The sequence below is a fragment of the Oncorhynchus clarkii genome, chromosome 12 (genome assembly GCF_045791955.1).
Source record: "Oncorhynchus clarkii lewisi isolate Uvic-CL-2024 chromosome 12, UVic_Ocla_1.0, whole genome shotgun sequence".
In the NCBI taxonomy this organism is placed as follows: Eukaryota; Metazoa; Chordata; class Actinopteri; order Salmoniformes; family Salmonidae; genus Oncorhynchus; species Oncorhynchus clarkii.
This window is the reverse complement of record NC_092158.1, coordinates 55,353,962-55,376,791: the sequence shown is the minus strand read 5'-3', so window position 1 is coordinate 55,376,791 and position 22,830 is coordinate 55,353,962. Positions and strand designations below refer to the sequence as shown.

Below are 22,830 nucleotides of genomic sequence, written 5' to 3'. Positions count from 1 at the left end.
GTTAAACGTGATATAGCGAAGCACCTGGGTGAGTTGGGTGCGCAATTACGCAGGTACTTTTCTGAAACGGATGACAAACGACTGGATTCGTTATCCCTTTCATGCCCTGCCTCCAGTCCACTTAACATATCTGAACAAGAGAGAGAGCCTCATCGAAATTGCAACAAGCGGTTCTGTGAAAATTTCTGAATTTAATCAGAAGCCACTGCCAGATTTCTGGATTGGGCTGCGCTCAGAGTATCCCGTCTTGGCAAATCGCGTTAAGACTATGATGCCCTTTGCAACCACGTACCTATGTGAGAGTGGATTCTCGGCCCTCACTAGCAAGAAAACTAAATACAGGCACAGACTGTGTGTGGAAAAGTATTTTAGACAGACTCTCCAATACAACCCAACATTGCAGAGGTATGTGTATCCTTTCAAGCACACCCTTCTCATTAACCTGTGGTGATTTATTCACAATGTTCGATGAACAAATACAATTTATGTAAGATGGCTAAATAAAGAGCAAAATTACTGATTATTATATTATTTGTGCCCTGGTCCTATAAGAACTCTTTGTCACATTCCACAAGCCGGGTTGTGACAAAAACTCACACATTCTTTTGTTTAATAAATATGTCATATTTTGTGTGTGTGTGTGTGGCAGGCTTTTACAATGATGGCAAAAAACAACATTTGAGAGTGCGCTGACCCTGGTGCTAGAGGGGGTACGCAGCTGGAGATTGAATGTTTGAAGGGGTAAGGGACTATAAAAAGTTTGGGAACCACTGGTCTACACTAATTGTCTGCCCAATCAGAATGTGGACAGGATCAGGACACAGCACCAAGTATAAACGGGGCTAAAGAGACTAACGTTTTGGATTCATTTTCCCAGCTCTGTTCCCGGGATCACTGAGCCCATAATAAAAAGTCAGGACTATTTAGGTTACTCATTTTTTTTATTATACATATTGTATTTTTGTAAATGTATTTTTTAAAAATTGGAAGAAAAAAGCTTGCTACATTGTTTTAAATCAATTCTACCCAGTAACATCATCCGTTCCTCTGCAGGTATGTTTTGAAACCTTCATGAAGAGAAATGATAAATAAATAAATTAAGAGATACAGAGGGGGCAGGAGAAGAGGTCAAAGGGTGTCAAGCTCACACCATCTCAGTAGCATCTAAGCATGTCATCATCTCAGGGATGCAAAGGGTGAGTTAGTTGGAGCCAGTCTCTCAGTTCATCTCCATCTCCCCAATGCAAAGCACTCCTGTTTCTACTTAGGAACATACACATAAAAGTATCATCCCTGCATTTCTGTGCATATCCATCAAAACTACAGCAACAACTTTGAGGGAGAAAATTGTAAAATGGAGAAAAACAAAATAAACAGGCGTTGACAGCCATCGTTCTCAATGTTCTGGGTGCAACCGTGGGCAACCCTGGATTTACAACAACATGGCGGCAAGTCTCCGAGAGAGAGAGAGAGAGAGAGAGAGAGAGGAAGCTGCAAAGCTGTCAGTGTCTCTTCTTCACAAGTTGCAGTGCGGCCAGAGATTCCCAGCCTTGCGGCCCTCTCCCAGTCCCCAGGTGAGCGCGGTCAGTCAGCCAGCCAGCCAGCCAGGGCGCGCTATGCTGGTCTGTGCTGCTCTGCTCTTCGTCCATCCAACCTTAGTTGACCTTGTCCTGGAATATGTACAGGTTGTTGGTGGCGGCCACGGCGATGATGTTCTCAGAGGGGTGCCAGGCGGTGTGCAGGATCTTCTTGCTGAAGTCTAGGCTGTCCACACTGATCTCGTCCTTGCGTCTCTTGCCTCCCACACACACCTTCCTGGGCTTCAGGATGGCCCGGGGCTTGCTGTTCTCCCTCGACGCCTCCAGGGTCACGTCACGCTTGGTGTTGCGGTCGAACATGCGGAAGAAGTTGTTGTAGGAGCCGGTCATGATCACACTACGGGGAGAGAGAGAGGGGGGGGGGGGGGGGGGTGAGGATGCCGCAACACATCAATCCCATTCATCCAACCGTATCTACTGATACACTGATGTAAAGGATGAAGACCTCCAGTCACACCGATCCTAATACAGCGGCGGTCACTGACCTGTCAGACCCGTTCCAGACACATTCAAACTTGTCGAAGATGCAGTCGTTCTCATACAGGGAGCACAGCTTACTCCTCAGGTAGTCGTGCACCTGGAAGAGGGGGAAATAAATGGAGATCTATTTTCCAGAACCATATGTTTTCGGTAAATATATGGCTCTGGTGTTTTCCCTTTGCATATTTCTTTGTTGTACCCAGCGATGTGCAGACACGGTCAGAGCGACGTATGGTCTACAGTGTATCAAGGTCTCCATAACAAGCTTGACACGTTCAACAACAAAAAAAGTGTACGAGGGGTATACTCTACCTGGTATGTCTCCAGAGGTTTGCTCTCCATGTTGAGGTCCCACACTTTGACCGTGAGGTAGTCCCGTGTCATCAGGTAGCGCCCGCTGTGGCTGAACTTGACATCTGAGATGGAGGAGATGATCTCAGAGAAGAAGGAGCGGTTACTGGGGTCCTCCGGCTCCTCGAAGACTGCAGGGGGAACAGACAGAGGAACGAGCGGTGTTAACATCTGGACAGAAAGCACCTGGAGGAGCCACTCTCTGGCTTACAGCTTCAGTTGATTGATTAATCACTTTCACACTGCACCAGCTACTTTAGGCCATCAGCTGGCTCTTCTAAACAACCGCTAAATATGCAAAGGGAAAAGGAAGAGAAACAATTCATCTCACTGATAAATATTGGCTAAATAGAAAACCATTTCTCATGTTGGACGACATTTATTTCTCAGTAAAACAAGTCATTAACATGGTCGTATTTTGCAATGCAAACGCGTCATTAATACTTGATTATTTACTTCTGGGAATGTATCATCTATCTTTCCTATTTATGAGTCGATCTTTATCCACGGGGGCCTCTCAAACAGGATGACAATTGATTTGAAATGCAAATGCTTAACGGTCAATAATTGAACACACAAATACTGTGGGCTTATTTAACATATTACATGTAAGATGTATGTGCCAATAATATATATTATAATATGGCTGTTCTCACTGCATAACCTCCTGTCTCTCTATGATCTGTCAATATGTTCAGCCCGGTGAAAACGGATGATTTGGGGCTCAGGGACAGAGCCTTGACTGACCTTGAAACATCAATACCACTGTGTGTTTGGATCAACTCAGAGCCATGCAGGAATACACACTGTATCCTGTGGACTTTTTAGTCCACCATTTACAAAGAACTTAGTACATGGGAAAAATGCCAAAAACAACTGGAGGGGGGAAAAAAAATCTATAAAATCCCCCTTGACATCATAGTGCTTCTCTGTTTACCTCCATTTCCACCTTATTTCCCAATAATATCTCACAAAGACATGTCCACCTGCAGCTTAGCTCAGTTCAACAAAACATAGCATGCAATAAATTAATTTACCAACAACTGTGCCAGGGTCCCATCATACAAATACTCATTTATCACTGTGCAGCAAATGACTAACAATTAGTGACACAGTAGCTATTAGAAAGGAGTAGATCGACTGTTATAGAGGTTTAGGGGCTTCAGAGCGTACAACAGCCCCGGTGCCTATGCTTAAGGCTAGCAGTTTTCCCTGATCATGTGACCTGACTGCCCGGGACAACTCGGCCCAATAGCTTTTCCTAGTCAACTCGTGTGGTCGGGATAAACTGCTGGCCCTTATCATGGAGCCCGCTGACAATGTACAGCATATGAGTGGTTTGGGGTGCGGCAGAGGCAGAGGCAGTCTTACATTTAGAGTGGTTGTCACACAGTGCTGAGGCCCTCATGTCACACAGGCGGATGGAGCCCTTGCTGCTGCTGTAGATGAAGGTGTTACACTGGTTGGGATGGAACTCCGCCGCTGTGATCACCTCTGTCAGCTCCTCCATGTTCGCCGGCTTGATGTCCACAATGTCTGAGGTGGGGGAGGTAAAGGAACTCAACCACATAGAGGAGCACTGACGCAATTCATAGCTTACAGTTTGAGACTTTCAAGAGAAGGAAAGGGGAAACCCATAGCAACCCATTAGAGGTTGCCAGAGTAAGCACACACAAAAAAAAGGAAAAGATATAACAGCATGAGGTCAAAAAAAATAAGACTTTAAAAATGTCAAGGAACAGCAGAAACCAGCGCTGACCCGGAGGGAAATGACAGCAGATCCATCACAGAGAGAGAGAGAGAGACAGGAGATGAGAGCTGAGGAGAGAGGTTGACTAGCCAGTAGCACTGTGATTGATCCAGTAAAGAGGCTCAGTAAATAAGAAGCTCAATACGTGCCCAGGGCCCCAAAGCTCAGCCATCCATTCTGCTGTCCATAAGGCATCTCATCTGTGATCTGCAGAGAACCTCAAAGTGGAAATCATTGTTGATCAATGGGGATGTGCGCCTGTTTAAAGATGACCTCATTGGATTCTCTCTGACACACACCTGGGATGGGATGCAGATGACTGCTGGACAGAGACAGGCACCGGATAAAGGGTAATGGCCAGAGTGACAGAGAGGCAGACATATGAAGACCCAGGGGGGATATAGACAGAGATACCAGCAGCTTGCTAATTGCTATCTACCCAGTGTAAATATCATCCAAGCTGTTAGCTCAAATTGCCTTCCATTTAAAGGAACAGTGGAAGTCCATGGGCATTCTGTTACGAGGACGATCTGATAAAGGGGGATTTGGCACACTGGCATCAGCAGTTTCATACGATGAGCCATATAGATCTACAGTGCATTCGGAAAGTATTCAGACCCCTTGACATTTTCCAAATTTTGTTACGTTACAGCCTTATTCTAAAATTGATTAAATTCATTGTTTTCCTCATCAATCTACACACAATACCTCATAATGACAAAGCAAAAACAGGTTTTTAGACATTTTTGGAAATGTATTAAAACTAAAAGACAGAAATACCTTATTTACACAAGTATTCAGACCCTTTGCTATGAGACTGAAAATTGAGCTCAGGTGCATCCTGTTAACATGAATCATCCTTGAGATGTTTCTAAAACTTGATTGGAGTCCATCTGTGGTAAAATCAATGGTTTTTTACCAGATTTGGAATGGCACACACCTGTCTATTTGTTTGTTTGTATTGTTTTACCTTTATTTAACTAGGCAAGTCAGTTTAGAACAAATTCTTATTTACAGTGAGGGTCTACCCTGGCCAAACCTGGTCTATATAAGGTCACACAGTTTACAGTGCATGTCAGGGGAAAAAAACAAGCCATGAGGTCAAAGGAATTGTCTGTAGAACTCCAAGACAGGATTGTGTCGAGCACAGATCTGGGGAAGGGTACCCAAAACATTCTGCAGAATTGAAGGTCCCCAAGAACACAGTGGCCTCCATCATTCTTAAATGGAAGAAGTTTGGAACCATCAAGACTCTTCCTAAAGCTGGCCGCCCGACAAACTAAGCAATCGGGGGAGAAGGACCTTGGTCAGGGAGGTGACCAAGAACCCAATGGTAAATCTGACAGAGCTCTAGAGTCCCTCTGTGGAGATGGGAGAACCTTCCAGAAGAAGAACCATCTCTGCAGTTCTCCACCAATCAGGCCTTTATGGTAGATTGGCCAGACGGACCCACTTGGAGTTTGCCAAAAGTCACCTAAAGGACTCTCAGACCATGAAAAATAAGATTATCTGGTCTGATGAAACCAAGATTGAACTCTTTGGCCTGAATGCTAAGCGTCACATCTGGAGGAAACCTCGTACCATCCCTACGGTGAAGCATGGGGTCGGCAGCATCATGCTGTGGGGATGTTTTTCAGCGGCATGGATTGGGAGACTAGTCAGGATCGAGGGAAAGATGAATGGAGCAAAGTACAGAGAGATTCTTGTTGAAAACCTGCTCCAGAGCGCTCAGGACCTCAGACCAGGGCAAAGGTTCACCTTTCAACAGGACAACGACCCTAAACACACAGCCAAGACAACGCAGAAGTGGCTTCAGGACAAGTCTCTGAATGTCCTTGAGTGGCCCAGCCAGAGCCCAGACTTGAACCCGATCAAACATCTCTGAAGAGATGCAGCGACGTTCCCCATCCAACCTGACAGAGCTTGAGAGGGTCTGCAGAGAAGAATGGAAGAAACTCACCAAATACAGGTGTGCCAAGCTTGTACCGTCAAAGGTGCTTCAACAAAGTACTGAGTAAAGGGTATGAATACTTATGTAAATGTGATATTTCAGTTTAAATTTGCAAACATTTCAAAAAACACGTTTTTGCTTTCTCATTATGGGGTATTGTGTGTAGATTGATGAGGGGGGGAAAAAACAATTTAATCAATTTCAGAATAAGGCTGTAACGTAACAAAATGTGGAAAAAGTCAAGAGGTCTGAATACTTTCAGGATGCACTGTATATCCTTTCATAGGTAGCAGTGTAATTGGGAGAAAATGTAAATTGTCAAAATTCATTCTTAACTTAAGCCTGGTTCTCTGTTTTATCCCAGTGTTTCATAACCAAGATGATACCAAACCTGACTGGTCTAGCTACATTATGCCAACTCACATTCTCTCAGTACGAATTTGATAGGACACACTAAATGGGCCATTCCACCAAATCGGTGCCTTTTTCGTCCCCAGGACATTACATGCATGAATATGCATGAAAAGTATAAGTATAATACATTATATTATCAAGCAAAGTGTCCTGCACTTTGTCCTAATTGCAATTTGAAAACACATCATGTGAAGCCTTGATACAAACTACCTAGAACACTGAAAAAATTTGATTTTAGCCCGTTCCCACTCTCTAACACTACACTTCACCATGAAAAATAATGAATAGAATCCTTCAGAAATCTTATTTTTTGTATTATTGTGTGACTCTATTTCCAATTTAGACATAACATTTGAATTTTCATTGGAAAATCATAATATGTTAAGTTAAAACACATTTTAGTCGTGTTCCCAGGTTTTCACTCAGTCCTGTTAGCCTGACACATTCCCCTCTCTAAAAATGTGGGACATTCCACAAGTCACATGATCAACAGGAAGTAGCATCATTTGAGTCTCCTGAAGGCCATGGGAAGTCCAAAAGTAAGTTCTCTCACTCTTATGTTTTATCATATTGTAAGTAAGACTGAGAATGTTAATCTCAAAGTACAGTCCTGTTAACATCCAAGAAATAATTTAGGTATTGCTTTTTTTTTTTTAAGATAGTTTTGGTAAACCACTTGAAGGTGCTAAGTGTTCTCATGCTATTAGCATTGATGCCAATTGTGGCTACATTTCATGTGTTTGCAAATGCTATGCTAAAAACTCAGTCCTGTTACTTTCAGTCCTGTTACTCATATGAAGGGTAACAGGACTGAATAAGAGTCACAGGAGTGAGAAGTTTGAATGACATAGCCATTTTAAATGTGTATCTGGTATATACATTGATTAATTATAATACTATTCTCTTCATTTGAAGTTTCACAGTTGGAATTACTGAAGGTGTTTTCAGTTTTACAATGTGAACACATTACTTACAGGGAGCCAATCGATTAGATGCTGCAGAAACGCTATCGCGCTCGAAAAGCTATCGCACTCGACGCGATGCCGACCCAGAAAGGAGAGAGAGAGAGATACTTAAAAGAAGGAACAGCAGAAATACAGGGAGGACATAGCATCAGGCAGGAAGAAAACAGTCAATAACATTTAGTAAGAGGGGAAAAAGCGCAGACGTCGCAAAAAGTGGAGGGAGACTTTGCTACCGGATCAAGTCCAGGATAGAAGCCATGAAGCACCTCACTACACCTCCAGTTAGCCCAGTTCCAGCTACGGTGAAGATGCATCAGGCAGTAAACCAATTCCACGGAGAGCTGACCTACAGGGATGTCAGCTGCTTGTGCACAGCAAGACATTCTCTGAGCTGCGAGTGCTTTAATGCAAAGCATTTCACGTTCAAATTGACAGAAGGCTCCCACGAACACAGAATATCAGTGGCAAAGTCCTGAGGTTTTGTCGGCAAATGGTGTGTGCTGAAGTACGACGGTCAACTGGCATCATCACAGACACAAACAACACACACACACACGTCAAGGTTTGTTGTATGAAAAGGACTGGGGCCAACGGGTTTTGCTGGCCAGCACGCGAAGACATCCTTTGGTACCCCTTTCAAGACATCCTGTGTACCATCCCACCAGCGAAGCAAGTCACAGGTCGTTACATGGAAATTGACAACGAAGTCTGGGCCAAACTAGAGACTGTTTCTTAGAAAAGGCAAGTTTTTGTTCATTCATTTACTGCAATTCTATATGAAATACAATTGTATGTCGTGTTTGCAAGTGAATGTTGTGTTTTATATTTTCCGAAAATAGTACTTTCAAGTTAATATTAGATACTGGTAGTCAATGTAGAGATCTGAGGATCTGCTTAATATTCTCAGCTTTTTGTATTTCTTGTCTTTCTTGCCTTTTGTAGAGGAAGATGGAGAACCCATGCTGTGCAGAGGCAGGAGCCAGACACACATGCTGCAGGGGGAGGAGGGATACTCACACCTCTCTCTCTCTCTCTCTCTCTCTCTACCGCCCACCCCACCCCGCATACACACACACAAGCACACGCTCACATACACGCACACGCACTCATGCAAAAAAACACACAATTGTTACTGCTTTATGTTGCTATTTAGTCTCAGATCTTTTTGGCCAAATATAATGACCGGTTTTATCTTTGTTTAATTGAAGGAAGTTCTGTGACATCCAGTTATTCTCACACATACAAGCACTCATTCCTGTTACTCAGCGCTCATTCCTGTTACTCAGCGCTCATTCCTGTTACTCAGCGCTCATTCCTGTTACTCAGCGCTCATTCCTGTTACTCAGCGCTCATTCCTGTTACTCAGCGCTCATTCCTGTTACTCAGCGCTCATTCCTGTTACTCAGCGCTCATTCCTGTTACTCAGCGCTCATTCCTGTTACTCAGCGCTCATTCCTGTTACTTAATTGTTTTTTATTAAAAAAATTAAGATAAACCACTTAGTTTTCAGTTATGCTTGGTCCATCATTTAAACAATTGTTTGATAAAACACATGATAGATTTGTGATAAAATTGAGATTGGGGTCGCATTTAAAAATAAAAAATGGCTTTGTCTTTAAAAAAAAGAGATTTCGCCCGCATATGACTTTTTAGCTACATATATATATTTTTTTCAACATGTAACCAATCGTTTCTTTAAAATACCCACTTTATTGAGGGAAAAACAAAGAAACTAGTTGGCATGACTTAATTGATATTTAAACCGTTTTGGTAACCGGACTGAGAGAAATGCAACCATCTTCCATTTAGAAACCTGGTAAAAAATTGCCTTAGATTGACCACTACACATTTTGAATAGTTAAACAAGTCTGTTATTAGATACAGTGCTGAAAAAAGATAAAGAATTAAGTTCAATTTTGAGAAGTTACAACATGCAAATGGCACCGATTCGGTGGAATGGCCCAAATTCTATTGCATACAAGAGCTTTAAACTGCTTTAAACTGAATACCTTTTTTATTCCCCATGAAACTGAGAAATAATGCAATTCAGAATTAATAGTATATATAAATAGTATATATGTTCTGTCTTCCAGCTTAACATCCTGACTGTGATGCATACATCATCATGAATGAGCTAATCCAACAACAAAAACATGAAAACATCTTCCAAAGTGAGACAATCTCTTAATTTGAGTTCCTCAGCGGTCAGTCTAGCCATCTACACAGTATGTTTGCCGGGAGAAGGATACTGAAGCTCTGGTTGGTGATCTCCAGGTTCCACAGATTGATTCTCAGGTCGTCTGTGGACATGTAGGTCTCGTAATCGTTGCTGACGGAGATGGAGTTGATGTGGTACGTGTGGGCGTTGGAGAACACCCGCCTGGGCGTCGCCTCCACCATCAGGTCCATGGGCTGCAGCACTGGCACCTGGGAAGGAGGGTGGCAGGGAGGGCACGATGGAGGGAAGGAGGATGGCGGGGAGGGCACGATGGAGGGAAGGAGGGTGGCGGGGAGGGCACGATGGAGGGGGAAAAAAAAGTGGAGAGGGAGGGAGTGATCGAGGGGAGGGAGAGAAAGAGAATAAGAAAAATATGTGTTTATAAACATCAAATCACCTGTGTATTCAACAGTCAGTTATTCAGTGAGTGCAGTATTTCAAGTATGGGCTGTTCATGCACCACTCTGACAGTGTGAGACTGAACTGAGAGCTCCTCTAGCCAGCCCATAATGGGGAACCCCATGTTCTCACAGGGAGTAGGGTCCCTTAATGATGACAAATCTCAGCCCGGGCCCCTAGATACTAGCCACACAACAGGGGGCCCCTAGAGAGACCCAGACCCCCACTGTGCAAGGGCTTGTCTGCCACACTCGCACACTTTATGGGCCCCTTTCTCGACAAATGTTCCAGATTTTGTCTCGTACGCGCCTCGCAATTTAGACTAATGCATTGCCAACTCAGTGGAATCAGCAGGAGGCTTGTGCTGATGCATCATGATCATTATCTCTGGATGTGAGGAGGACTCTTATAGAGGAGCATTAGGGTTTCATGATTGACAATGACTGCAGGAGATAGGAAACCTTGTGGCTGTTTACAAGTTCCAATTGATGATATAGGCATGCGGGTATTTCTACCATCATATTTGCCAAAACAAAGAAATCGGTTTTAGATATCACGATCCCAAACGAAGGTTTGTACGGTATATTGGTCCAGCACTAGCCCAGACGACTCCTTCATTTGTGTGGAGCTGTCAGTTGTAGTGTGTGTTATTGACAGAGACTGCCCCCTCCCTCTGTCTGTCTGTGGTTCCTCTGGCTCTGTTTGGAAGAGCAATAAAAGCACTGGTAAACGATAACCCCTCACAGAGCTGCTTAACGGCCATACAGGAGGAGCAGCTGTAGCCTGCAGCTCCTCGCCAGGGACCCCCCCCCCACCTTCACTAGCACTCCCCCTCACACACCCACACACAACCTCTCCTGTCTGTGCAAAGTGATAAATGCCCCTCCAGCCGCTCTCCCCACAGACACACACCACTCACACCCACCCACCCACACACAGACAATTCACACTTGGGATTGGATTTCTACTGCTCTCAGCCATAATCCCCCAGTCTCTAATGTTCTATAGTATTCAACTTTTTCAGGGAGGGGTCCATTTTTTTCAGCCAGAATTTCTCATGACCTCACCCCAAAATCTAATAGCACAACCTTAAAATTGGTCCATTTAGATGTTTTTTACATCAACAAATAACCTTGAATTCATTGCATTTTCACGTCTTATTCAAAATAATAATAAAATAAAGAAACATTTACTCGATAAAATTGTTATTTTGTTTTGTTGTTATCTTTCTCAAAAGCATTTGTATATTGTCCCATACAATAATCTGTACTACCACTGGTCTATAGGCGCGGCACGGGAGAGACAACAGGGAAAGATGCATTTACACATTAGAGGGAGGGGGAGAGAGACAATGGAAAGAACTAGAGGGGAAAAGGAATATGAAGAATCCTGGAGGGAGACGGAGTACTGACAATTTGACAGAGAGGAAGAGAAAGAGAGGATTAATGAGTGATAGTGATAACTAGTTACAGAGAGAGAGAGAACTAGTGACAGAGAGAGAGAGAGATAACTAATGACAGAGAGAGAGAGAGAGAGTGATAACTAGTGACAGAGAGAGAGAGAGAGAGACAGAGAGATAACTAGTGACAGCGAGAGAGAGAGAGAGATAGTGATAACTAGTGACAGAGAGAGCGAGAGGAAGAGAAAGGGAGGAGTAATAAGTGATAACTAGTGACAGAGAGAGAGAGATAGTGATAACTAGTGACAGAGAGGAAGAGAAAGAGATGAGTAATGAGTGATAGTGATAACTAGTGACAGAGAGGAAGAGAAAGAGATGAGTAATGAGTGATAGTGATAACTAGTGACAGAGAGGAAGAGAAAGAGATGAGTAATGAGTGATAGTGATAACTAGTGACAGAGAGGAAGAGAAAGAGATGAGTAATGAGTGATAGTGATAACTAGTGACAGAGAGAGAGAGAGAGAGAGAGAGAAAGAGAGAGAGAGTGATAACTAGTGGCAGAGAGGAAGAGAAAGAGATGAGTAATGAGTGATAGTGATAACTAGTGACAGAGAGGAAGAGAAAGAGATGAGTAATGAGTGATAGTGATAACTAGTGACAGAGAGAGAGAGAGAGAGAGAGAGAAAGAGAGAGAGTGATAACTAGTGGCAGAGAGGAAGAGAAAGAGATGAGTAATGAGTGATAGTGATAACTAGTGACAGAGAGAGAGAGAGAGAGAGAGAGAGAGAGAGTGATAACTAGTGACAGAGAGAGAGAGAGAGAGAGAGAGAGAGAGAGAGTGATAACTAGTGACAGAGAGAGAGAGGACGAGAAAGAGAGGAGTAATGAGAGATAGTGATAACTTTTGACAGAGAGAGAGAGAGAGAGAGAGAGAGATAGTGATAACTAGTGACAGAGAGAGAGAGAGAGAGAGAGAGAGAGAGAGAGAGAGCTAGTGATAACTAGTGACAGAGAGGGGGAGTGGGACATGCTCACTAATGTGCATTCACTCTTGGGCGCCTCCTTGGCTGACCATTATTGGGTATCTGTCTGACAGTGAACACAAACCATCTGTCAACGCCACACAGACACAGCGCAGCACAGCCAATGATTATCAGATATGAGTCTGCTAGCATGATGAGTGTCTCTCAGCGCCCCGGCACGGTCACACCATCACACAGCGAGAGGTGGAGGAGGAGCATGCTGCAGAGACTGCTGAGGTCATTAACTCATACATCAACGTCTGTTTCTCAGATGAGGCAGCGCTGGGAGGAGCTGCTTCGGTCCACAGTTATTACTCAATAGAAAGACCTGGACATGAATCAAGCCAAGCGGGTGATATGTTCAGACAGGATAGGAGAGGCATGGGAAATCCACCTTCAACCCAAAGAGCATGCATACACAGTGGTATGCTAGTGAGCAGTGGACATTTTCAATAACATTGATCCTGTACTGGTCCCACATAGGGTTAAGTGTAGTCAGTTAGTAAGGTGCAGGGCACTGGGACAGACTGACAGTACAGCCCGCCTCCTCTCTGATGGGTGACATCGTGTTTTCTCTCAGAGTGACTGACAGACATTTTCTTCGCTCACCAAGCGAGGAGTTTTCGTATGGAGGTCAATGAGGAAGTGTGAAATTTGGTTAACACATAATTGACTGGCATATTTGCTACATGTGGCTTACTTGATCTAATAGAAGTTTCGTAATGATTCGGTTGTTACGAGTGTACTGATATAAGTAGGACAAGTGACATCCCGGCAACTTTGAGAAAATACACTATTTATCGGAGTTGTGCCTGGTCGTCACTAGTTACCACAGCCAAAGTCATACACCCCAACTATTTCTACAATTTCTCTTCTTAAAATGTGATTTTAAACCTAACCTTAAATTAATACCAACAAAAAGAAATGTTCTGTTTTCATGACTTTTTTTGGCTGTGGCTGTGGTAACTAGTGGAAAACATTGTGCCTGTTGTGTCTGTACACACGTATCTGCCTTCTCATTGGCTCAAATTATCCCACCTGATCTTGCCTACTCCTGACTGCCTTCCATTTTTTTTTTAATGTTCATTGTTGGCCACTAGAGTATCTGATCAATATAATGGATAGTCTGTGCCAGTCCTGGAACCAGTGCTTGACATAGAATGAAATAGGTGCCGGTACTCATTTTGGGTGCCAGTACTGCTTACATTTAGGTGCCGAAGCTCCACAATACTTTTGAGCTAATATTCTATAAGAGGAACAGGAGGTCAAGCATTAGAAAATTGAAGTTGCCGGTACTCAGCTCCGGTGAGATCCTGCCCAAGTCAAGCACAGCCTGCAACACTGTCGCTCCCTCCCACTAACTTAATCCCATTCAATGATGTTTCACAATTCCATCTCTCAACCGTAATGTGATTTCTATTGATTTCCAAAGGCTGTGTTGCGTAAGGGTCAATTTGGGCCCAGAGTGGAAAATGAGAGCATGAGGAGAGAGGGATGATTGGCACGAGTCAGGGGTCGAAATATTGATACAGTTTCTGCACCGCTCACTTCTCTCCTAAATTAATATGATATTTACTGAGGAGTGCGGCGTGTGAGCTCTTGAACGAAGGAAAACATGTCTGTTACATTTTCCTTTTTTTAATGAGAGTGGAGGAGAAAAAGAGAGGATTCAATTCCAATGTTTGTTCTGGGGGGGGGGGGGGGGGGGGGGTTCTTTCATGGAACACAACGATGATGAAAATAGGCATTTTATGTTTATAAAGGAAAAGACAACAAACGTCTAGCCATCGTAAGACCTCTGTTTACACCAGCTATAATCTACTATCATTGCTTTACCACCTGACAGCGACCAATAGAGTTGATTCAGACATGTCCCAGCCTGCTGTCTGTGTATCCATGGAGATGGGGGTGATATTTGACCCCATGCTGACCCCTGGGTACAGGATGGTGGAGACAGATGGGTCACTACTGGACCTGGCTAATGTTTGGTCAGTCAGCAGCATTGGCGCTTGATGTCCCCCACTTACCCCACCCCTACCCCCCCTCTTAAGAGCCAGAAACACCCCTTCCACACCCTCACACTGACAGACATGTGCATTTGGCAAGATATGAAACCAGGCGAGTTTCTTTAATCCCTCAGTGGCACTAGGGGAGAGATAGAGGCTTAGACTGCCATGGGGAGCGATAATGACACAGGTTGCCAGAGGAAGGATGACATCAGTGTTCAACCTCTGTGTGTAGCACTGGGCGGGTGGGCACAGAGATGCCCGGAGGCTGTGGTGACACCGGGGGTGGGGCATGGGTTGGCATCTTACCCGCAGGGCGGTGATGGTGGCTGGGTCTCGGATCCTCCCTTCCTCGTCCTTCAGGTTGTAGCCCTCCGGTCTCTTGTCCCGCTCACTGATCTTCCACAGCTTCACTGTTTTATCTGCAGGGAGGAGAGGAGGAGGGGAGAGAGGGATGAGTAACAACAGACGAGGGATAGGCTAAACGAAAGGTGCACTGTGCTGATCTGGCTCGGGGAGATAGCTAGCTGCGCTGAGGAGGGGAGGAGGGCGACTCAGTGGTGTGCGGCTCGATCTGCTGTGCTGCTACAGTATTGGAAGCTTGCCACTGCGGAGGGTTGGCATGGCATAAATAGATAGCAGATATATCAGCTGAGATCAATAGCCTCCAATTAACCTGATTAAAGCCTCCTGTTGCCAGCCTAGCTTGTTCCACTGGTGTCCAAAGATAGCGCTCTGCCCTCATACGAGTCTGTCTGCTGATGCAAGTTCCCTGTCTAATACATTTAGTGAAAGGTGAAAAGGAGGGGCACTGCAGTATTGTAAAGGTCAATGGAGTGACTGATGAATATGTGAATATGTAACTTGAGAAGAGCCACTTCCTGCCTCTTGCGGCACTTTAACATGAAGACTTTTCCATAATGCAGCTGCTTGGCTAAAATCAATAGGCTGTATTATGCAACAGATGACGTAACGGAGGTAATGGAACCATTAGCAAATACCAACATCGACAAGTGAGCGGTAAAACATGGCGATTTCCCTAAAGCTGGCTGTGCGGCTTACCATTGGTGGAGAGGAGGAAGTAGGCAGCGTTCTGTTGAGGCAGCCAGCGGATCTTGTTGATCTTCTCCTCGATCTCCAGGCTCTTCAGGTAGTCAAACTCAGGCTCGTGGCTCTGGAAGGTGCTGTAAACATTGTACTCCCCTCTCCTGTGGGGCTGGTTCTTACTCTGAAACAACAAGGACAACGTTGGAGTTTGTGGAAGAATATGCAGATGTTCTGGGATTATTCAGCTATTCAGACATGCAAAAAAAATAATAATCCAGTGTTTGAAGCTTGACAATGAAATGAAGATAATGATATTGCGGGATGAGGATACAGAGGGGTACATTGAACACAATTTGAGAGTGGGGATCTTCCTTTTTGCATTGAATAGACAAAATGTAAGGAAACAGCAACCCAAGATTTTCACAGCAGCAGATGTGTCGCTGGCCTGGTTTCTGCTTTCTAGATCAAGCATACATTCGCACACTACCCAGGAACTACCCAGGAACAAACAAAACATGGGGACTCTAGTATGTTGAGCAGTCACCAAAATCCCTCTCCGGCATTATACGGGTTGACATAACTGCTGACATAGTACAGACCTTGTGCCTCCATAAGGTATTTTTGTTGAGTAGAACTATGAGAAATCAGGCAAAAGTGGGTTAAATCTATTGTAAGGCTGTCAGGATCTGTAGTAAGGGCCAGCGAGATCGCTCAATAACAGCCCAGCAGCCTCAGCTCAGCCAACATGGCAGGTCAGGTTTCACCTCAGGAAGCTTCAGAATCAATAGAGCCAAATCAGATGACCAAACAAGAGGGATGGGTATTAATGGAAACAGATTTGCCCTCTGCGGGGGTGAAGACAGGGGGAAGCAAGAGGGGAGGGGGGGAAAGCGCCTCTGGTGTGAGGATTAGCGGATACTATGGAGCGCCTTGAAATCAGCTGGAAGGTGAAAAGACGCGGAGAAAGGAGGAAGGGGGGGGGGACTCATGCAGTCCCTGACGTTCATATTTTCTCACAGCCAGACAGAAGGTTCAGACGCTGTCTAGTCCTTTCATCCAGCTTCCAAAGGAGACGGTAGGCCTCCCCGAGTGGCCCATAATCTTTCCATAATACTTCCTACAACCACTGAATAAACATTCACAGACCCTTAACACTTCCACTACTAGTACTACTGCTATTACTACTGCTGCTACAACTACTACAACTACTACTACACAGTAACCCAGCAAATGTAAGAGCTCAGACACACCAATAGCGTTTGTTCGCCGAGAGTACTTGGCATCTCTGAACAGAGTGTCAGCCATCATTTGCGAACCGAGTGTACACCAGTTTTACATGTAGAATCGGGTGAAGACAGTCAGATGTCAACAGTGGGTGGTCCCTAAAACACAGTGCGCGGAACGATCGGCAGACGAACGCTAGATCAACATTCGGTGCGATGTGTGCGAGCCTTTACTGTAACACGCTGGCACTGTTTCTTCCAGATCCAACCAACATTTAAACTGAGCAACAACAAAAAAACGCCCTCTCACTGTCAACTGCGTTTACTTTGAGCAAACTTAACATGTGTAAATATTTGAACATAACAAGATTCAACAACTGAGACACAAACTGAACAAGTTCCACAGACTCCACACGGGACTAACAGAAATGGAATAGTGTGTCCCTGAACAAAGGGGGGGTCAAAATCAAAAGCAACAGCCAGTATCTGATGTGGCCACCAGCTGCATTAAGTACTGCAGTGCATCTCCTTCTCATGGACTGCACCAGATTTGCCAGTTCTTGCTGTGAGATGTTACCCCACTCTTCCACCAAGGCACCTGCAAGATCCCGGACATTTCTGGGGGGAATGGCCCTAGCCCTCACCCTCCGATCCAACAGGTCCCAGACGTACTCAATGGGATTGAGATCCGGGCTCTTCGCTGGCCATGGCAGAACACCGACCTTCCTGTCTTGCAGGAAATCACGCACAGAACGAGCAGTATGGCTGGTGGCATTGTCATGCTGGAGGGTCATGTCAGGATGAGCCTGCAGGAAGGGTAGCACAGCGTTGAGATTGCCTGCAATGACAACAAGCTCAGTCCGATGATGCTGTGACACACCGCCTCAGACCATGACGGACCCTCCACCTCCAAATCAATCCCGCTCCAGAGTACAGGCCTCGGTGTAACGCTCATTCCTTTGACTATAAACGCAAATCCGACCATCATCCCTGGTGAGACAAAGCCGCGACTCGTCAGTGAAGAGCACTTTTTGCTAGTCCTGTCTGGTCCAGTGACGGTGGGTTTGAGCCCATAGGTGACATTGTTGCCGGTGATGTCTGGTGAGGACCTGCCTTACAATAGGCCTACGACAGGCCCTCAGTCCAGCCTCTCTCAGCATATTGCGAACAGTCTGAGCACTGATGGAGGGATTGTGCGTTCCTGGTGGAACTCGAACAGTTGTTGTTACCATCCTGTACCTGTTCCGTAGGTGTGATGTTCGGATGTACCGATCCTGTGCAGGTGTTGTTACACGTGGTCTCCCACTGTGAGGATGATCAGCTGTCCGTCCTGTCTCACTGTAGTGCTGTCTTAGGCGTCTCACAGTACGGACATTGCAATTTATTGCCCTGGCCACATCTGCAGTCCTCATGCCTCCTTGCAGCATGCCTAAGGCACATTCACACAGATGAGCAGGGACACTGGGCATCTTTATTTTGGTGTTTTTCAGAGTCAGCAGAAAGGCCTCTGTAGTGTCCTGAATTTTCATAGCTGTGACCTTAATTGCCTACCGTCTGTAAGCTGTTAGTGTCTTAACGACCGTTCCACAGGTGCATGTTCATTAATTGTTTATGGTTCATTGAACAAGCACGGGAAACAGTGTTTAAACCCTTTACAATGAAGATCTGTGAAGTTATTTGGGTTGCTACGAATTATCTTTGAGAGACAGGGTCCTGAAAAAGGGACGTTTATGAATGGTAATGCATGTGTCGATGTGATGTTATTTCATTCAAGGTTCAAAATATGGATTCATTAGATGCAGGTTTATGAGCTAGATGGCAAATGGTTAGTGACATAGTAAAACAGAGTGCCAGGATGTGAGAGACATGATGAGAATGGGGGTCCGTGCCGGTCTTACCTCCTGTTCCCTCTGGAACACCACTACTCTCCCTCCCTTGTCCCCCGTTGCCAGCAGCTCTCCAGTTGGGTTGAACTCAACCGTGGATATGATGTCAGCTGGAAGATAAGACACACAGAGAAACGTTACCTCACTGAGATACTTAATACAGTGATACAGTACATTGCCCACCCACTGTATGCCTGAATGAGTCACGTTCTGTTTCCTTCACCTCACTGACAACCGTAAAATCTATTTTCAAGACCCAGCTATGTGAAATTAAATTGGTGAATGGCTTGAAATGCACCACCTTCACCATAAGTATATGGTTGGGCACTGATGTTGGGCGATTAGGCCTGGCTTGCAGTCGGCTTTCCAATTCATCCCAAAGGTGTTTGATTGGGGTCAGCGCTCTGTGCAGGCTAGTCAAGTTTTTCCACACTGATCTCAACAAACTATTTCTGTATGGACCTCGCTTTGTGCACGGGGCATTGTCATGCTGAAACAGGATTCCGCAAACTATTGCTACAAATTTGGAAGCACATAATTGTCTAGAATGTAATTGTAAGCTGTAGCGTTAAGATTTCCCTTCACTGTAACTAAGGGGCCTGGCCTGAACCATGAAAAACAGCCCAGATTTGTCTGTTGGACTGCCAGATGGTGAAGCATGATTCATCACTTCAGAGAACACGTTTACACTGCTCTAGAGTCCAATGTCGAGCTTTGCACCACCCAAGAAGACGCTTGAAATTGCTCATGGTGATCTTGGGCTTGTGTTCGGCTGCTCGGCCATGGAAACCCATTTCATGAATCTCCCGACGAACAGTTCTTGTGCTGACCTTGCTTCCAGAGGCAGTTTGGAACTTGGTAGTGAGTGTTGCATCCGAGGACAGACGATTTGTACGTGCTATGAGCTTCAGCGGTCCCGTTCTGTAAGCTTGTGAGGCCTACCACTTCGCAGCTGAGCCATTGTAGCTTCTAGACATTTCCACTTCACAATAACACCACAGAGTTGACCAGCAGCTCTAGCAGGGCAGACATTTTTACAAACTGATATGTTGGAAACGTGGCATCCTATGACGGTGCCACGTTGAAAGTCACTGATTTCTTCAGTAAGGCCAATCTACTGACAATGTTTGTCTATGGAAATTGCATGGCTGTGTGCTTGATTTTATACACCTGTCAGCAATGGGTGTGGCTGAAATTGCCGAATCCACTAATTAGAAGGGGTGTCCACATACTTTTGTATATACTGTCTGGTGTAGGCGGGTCAAGAGGCAGAGTTAAAAAAACGTAACCCTGATTCTTCAATGCATTCAAGTGGTCTATTTTCACGCCCCTTGCAGTTGATGAGCTCCTCAAGTCTTTGAAGGCCTGCTCTCTCCGAGGCAGAAAGGCCTGCTCAGATAGCGTGTCCATGGATCGGATCAATTATGTGTGCCACTAGCTCATCTCAGGGCTGATGAAAGGCCTGGGCCACCACTACAACAACAACAGCCTGGGCCACTCACAATGCTACAGCCCCCTCGCTAGGCTAGCTCCATCAGTAGCACCCCCCCTGCCCCTTGCCCCCCACACTGTCTGTCACCACCCTATTCATATGCAAAACCCTCTCACACATCTCCCTGACACACACGCCAGATCTCTACAATAACACGGTATGGTGGACCTGGAGAATTACAGCCTGCTGCTTCTCTCTGTGGCAGGGGAGCCTCCGCAATATGTCTCCACAACTCAATCACATCAGATCAGATACAAATGACATTTCTGGTCCACCCGTCGCACACTCGGAACACTCCATTCATGTGGTTGACAGTGAAATTGCATTACAAAAGAGCCACCCCACACCCTCCTCCTACAATATTAAAGATGGTAGATAGATGCTCACACTCATGTTCATATATAGAGATGGAAGAGCAATGTCTGTCTTTACAGACCCCAACAGGGTGGCCAGGCATCCAACCGTTGACGATGGTACAGAATTACTGTGGTTGCATCTCTTGAGAAACATACACAAACTACACCGAGGACAACACAAACAGACAAACGTGTGTGTACGACACAAACGTCTCATTTAGCAGCATCACTGTAGGTGGTGCGCAAATCCAGATAACCCGTCTGCATTCTAGGGGCTTAGAGAAATGGCAAAGGAAGCTGCCATTGTTGGCTGTCTTGCGGTGTGATGAGGACTATCTTAACCCACACAGCCACAGAGGAAAGTAGGGCAATCGGGGATGTTTAATTAAAGGAACCCCTCACTAGGGAGCGTTGAAGAACTGCGACACCACCATGGAACTTAGGGAACAAATGCTCTCCCCTCTGCCTGTCTGTGTAAACAGCCTGCCGTATCAGTGCCACCACAGCCCCAATACAGCTCACTGTACGCATTAACAGCCTCTCAAGTGTCTCGTACTCCACGCCCCGCTCTTGACTCGACCGTACAATTTGGAAACCTCGAAGAAGACAAAGAGCCTGTATTGCTGTCTATGTGCTGCTGGGTGTTTATGTATGCTGCAGCAGTAAGCTCTGCCCTGCCCTGCCAGCGGAGGGGATTTGCTTCTAAATGGAGGATCTGCGTGTCTATTATGCATAACTATCCTCAGCCCAAACACACAGTCTATCCAAGGCGGGCAAGTATCCTCTCCGTCTCTGTCTCCTTATCTAACCCTGTAGGTTCCCTTCCGCCCACGTCACACACAACAAAAATGACATGACACACCTGGCTACCTCACATGACCTGTCGACTGAACGCACCAAACATTGATTCAGGTCAGGACATCCAGAACTGAGATGTATCAAGTAGAATATATATCTCGAGCTGGTTCTAGCAGTGTGAGGTTAAGAGAATTCAACTGGCATGCCTAGAATGGAAATAGTTTGTTTTCATCTGAAAAACAAAGGAGTCGATCATGAGTTTTCCCCTCAAGCAGATTGTGGTCGATTGATTCCTACCTTTGACACATCTTCCCTGGTCTTCCTCTAGCAGATGCATCTGTTTTAGAGGCTGTGCCTGGGTACACTGTTGCTATGCAATCCTCTCAGAGATACGGGTACATACTCTGCCAGGTGGGCTGTGGCTCGCTCTCTCATTCGCAGGTATATTTGTATTGTTCGAAACTCTCTTCAGACCTGAAGAGATGAGTCCCTCACACACATACACACTCCCACACACTCGCGAACAGAGTGCTTTTACCGACAACGCTCGGTCCGGATTTGAATAATTAACATTAAACCAAGCAAACAAACAAGACCGGGCTTTTAAATAATTATATTTTGTTCCCAGGAGAAGCATGTCAGAAATAGAGAGGGATAGAACGAGAACGAGATGGAATGAAAGGAAAAGATATAGATGTGTTTTTTTGTGTGATTAAAAAGAGAGAGAGAGAGAGAGAGAGAGAGAGAGAGAGAGAGAGAGAGAGAGAGAGCGAGAGAGAGAGAGAGAAACAGGGAAGGGAGAGAGAGAGAGAGAAACAGGGAAGGGAGAGAGAGAGAGAGAAACAGGGAAGGAAGAGAGAGAGAGAGAGAGAGAGAGAGAGAAACAGGGAAGGGAGAGAGAGAGAAACAGGGAAGAGAGAGAGAGAAACAGGGAAGGGAGAGAGAGAGAGAGAGAGAGAGAGAGAGAAAGAGAGAGTGAGAGAAACAGGGAAGGGAGAGAGAGAGAGAGAAACAGGGAAGGGAGAGAGAGAGAGAGAGAGAGTGAGAGAAACAGGGAAGAGAGAGAGAGAGAGAAACAGGGAAGGGAGAGAGAGAGAGAGAGAGTGAGAGAAACAGGGAAGGGAGAGAGAGTGAGAGAAACAGGGAAGGGAGAGAGAGAGAGAGAGAGAGTGAGAGAAACAGGGAAGGGAGAGAGAGAGAGAGAGTGAGAGAAACAGGGAAGGGAGTATGGAGCGATTTCAGTGTCAACATACATTTTATTTGAATTCCATCATTTTGAATTTTAATTTAATCTTTTTGATTTTGTAATGCTAAACTTGTAAACTTAACTTGTATTTCCTGATTTGAAACTGAATTGAATGAATATTATAGTCAGCTTTAACATTTAATTTCCATTTAATTGAATATTCAAGCTCAATATTTATATATTAATTTTCAATATGATAGATATTGCATTAATTGTCTGTGCATCAAGT

The 22,830-nt window shown here is 45.1% G+C and overlaps 1 protein-coding gene across 2 annotated transcripts in view; it reads right to left on the bottom strand.

The window, feature by feature from the left end:
• Positions 1–922: 922 nt before the first annotated feature.
• Positions 923–22,830, bottom strand: part of LOC139420823 (serine/threonine-protein phosphatase 2A 55 kDa regulatory subunit B beta isoform) — a 109,295-nt gene continuing 87,387 nt past the window's right edge. For both annotated transcript variants that reach the window (XM_071171140.1, XM_071171141.1), the window contains exons 2-9: positions 18,722–18,819; positions 15,616–15,781; positions 14,863–14,975; positions 9,759–9,936; positions 3,801–3,965; positions 2,391–2,560; positions 2,084–2,175; positions 923–1,935 (exon numbers count right to left, since the gene is read on the bottom strand). In XM_071171140.1, the coding sequence (XP_071027241.1) occupies positions 1,656–1,935; positions 2,084–2,175; positions 2,391–2,560; positions 3,801–3,965; positions 9,759–9,936; positions 14,863–14,975; positions 15,616–15,781; positions 18,722–18,819 (1,262 nt within the window). In that variant the 3' untranslated portion in view covers positions 923–1,655. The remainder of the gene's footprint in view (positions 1,936–2,083; positions 2,176–2,390; positions 2,561–3,800; positions 3,966–9,758; positions 9,937–14,862; positions 14,976–15,615; positions 15,782–18,721; positions 18,820–22,830) is intronic.